The 1583-nt window shown below is 51.1% G+C and overlaps 1 protein-coding gene across 1 annotated transcript in view; it reads left to right on the forward strand.

Annotated features, from left to right (window-relative positions):
* The window catches only part of ctc1 (CTS telomere maintenance complex component 1), a 31164-nt gene that overhangs the window by 8680 nt on the left and 20901 nt on the right, over window positions 1-1583 (forward strand). The window contains exons 7-10 of the mRNA XM_008303959.1: window positions 38-349; window positions 438-560; window positions 914-1143; window positions 1350-1562. Coding sequence (XP_008302181.1) covers window positions 38-349; window positions 438-560; window positions 914-1143; window positions 1350-1562 — 878 coding nt within the window. The remainder of the gene's footprint in view (window positions 1-37; window positions 350-437; window positions 561-913; window positions 1144-1349; window positions 1563-1583) is intronic.

Below are 1583 nucleotides of genomic sequence, written 5' to 3' on the forward strand. Positions count from 1 at the left end.
GATGATATTGATGATGATGATCTCTGTCTCTCTGCAGGACAGCAGCAAGTTGTGTTGGTCTCAGTGTGTGTGTGTTGGACAAAGTGTGTGTGTGACAGTTCTCCGTGTGTGTGTGTTGCGAGGCTGGAGAGGAAACAACATCCTGTGTGTGACTGACTGCTCTGAACTACACACTGACTACACACCAAGACACACACAGGATCTTACTCAAGCTCCTGCAGAGCACACACCCACCAACATGGACATGCCCCTGATGATGATGTCACACGCCAGTGATGACAGTGAGGAGGCGGAGCCTGATGTCCAATCAGGTGTGAGGATGAAGCAGTCCAGAGTCATCAGTTACCAGGTGGGAGGGCTCAGATCTTTCATTGGCTCTCAGCATTTTTGTGTCATTGTTCACCTGTGTGCTAAGCCCCGCCCCTCTCCTCTGATAGGGCATAGTGACTAAGGTCGTGAGCGAGGGGGCGGGGCTCTACGTGATTGACGGGAGGGTTGGTCTGTGTCTGGCCTATCAGCCGATGCCAAAGAGGAAACTCAGAGCAGGAGACCGAGTGGAGGTGAGGCTGCTGCTGATTGGACAGCCAGTGTGACATCATCACCACAGTCAGTGTGATTAACAGTTATTGATCAGTGACATCAGTTTAAGAGTTACCAGATATTTGCAGATCCTCTGATTAGAATCAGAGCCGCTGCTTTTCTTTCTTTAAATCACTGTTGAAGGTGAAGCTCATGCAGTGATGGTGTAACAGGCTGATGGGCTGATGATCAGTAGAAGATGATCAGTAGCTGCAGATCCAGTTTCATTTATTCATCCATGAAAACACTGAAACAAACATCCATACATGGATCAAACTAATGCTCTTTCAACTTGTGTTACACATTCGATAAACTTCTCTCGGTTTTCCTGCAGCTGCATCACGTCCACTTCCTGTTCAAGCCCTGCCCTGACTTTCCTCCCAGCATGCTTTGCTGCTGCCTTCGTTCCAGCCTGAAGGTGACAGCCTTCAGCAGGGTGGGCGGGGGGTGCCCTGCCCCCCGTTGTCCTGGAGACGGAACGTTACCACGGTTACTGCTGCAGGGACACAGGGGCGTGTCCGAGTACTTGTGGGTGTGTCACCTGAGCTCGCAGCTCACACACAGGTAAGGACATCACCTGTCTCCGTTCGTCTTACCTGTCCCTCTGAGGATGTGTTTGGTTTCCAGTCTCAGATCTTGGACGTCCTGTGGATGGATGCAGTATTATGTCTTATGTCCACGTTTGGACAGCCCCGCCTCCTGTCTCTCTCTGGACGTGTGATTGGCTCAGGTGTGTCTCTGTATGACTGTGCCCTTACTGTCTGTCTCAGTCTGGTTCCAGGTGTGTTGAAGCAGCAGTGTGTCTGTCTGCTGTCCTGGAGGATGATGGAAACTCTGTTGGGACAAGGACGACAAAGACGGAGGGACATCTACTCAGAGATGTTGGACGAGCCTCACACCTGCCCTGTGACACAGGTAGTCCTTCACACCTGGAGACTGGGGTGTCCTCTGTGTTACTGCAGTGTGTTTACAGTGTCTCTGCAGTGTCTCTTTGTCTCTTTACA

The sequence above is a fragment of the Stegastes partitus genome, unplaced genomic scaffold (assembly GCF_000690725.1).
Source record: "Stegastes partitus isolate 25-593 unplaced genomic scaffold, Stegastes_partitus-1.0.2 Scaffold2103, whole genome shotgun sequence".
Lineage (NCBI taxonomy): Eukaryota > Metazoa > Chordata > Actinopteri > Pomacentridae > Stegastes > Stegastes partitus.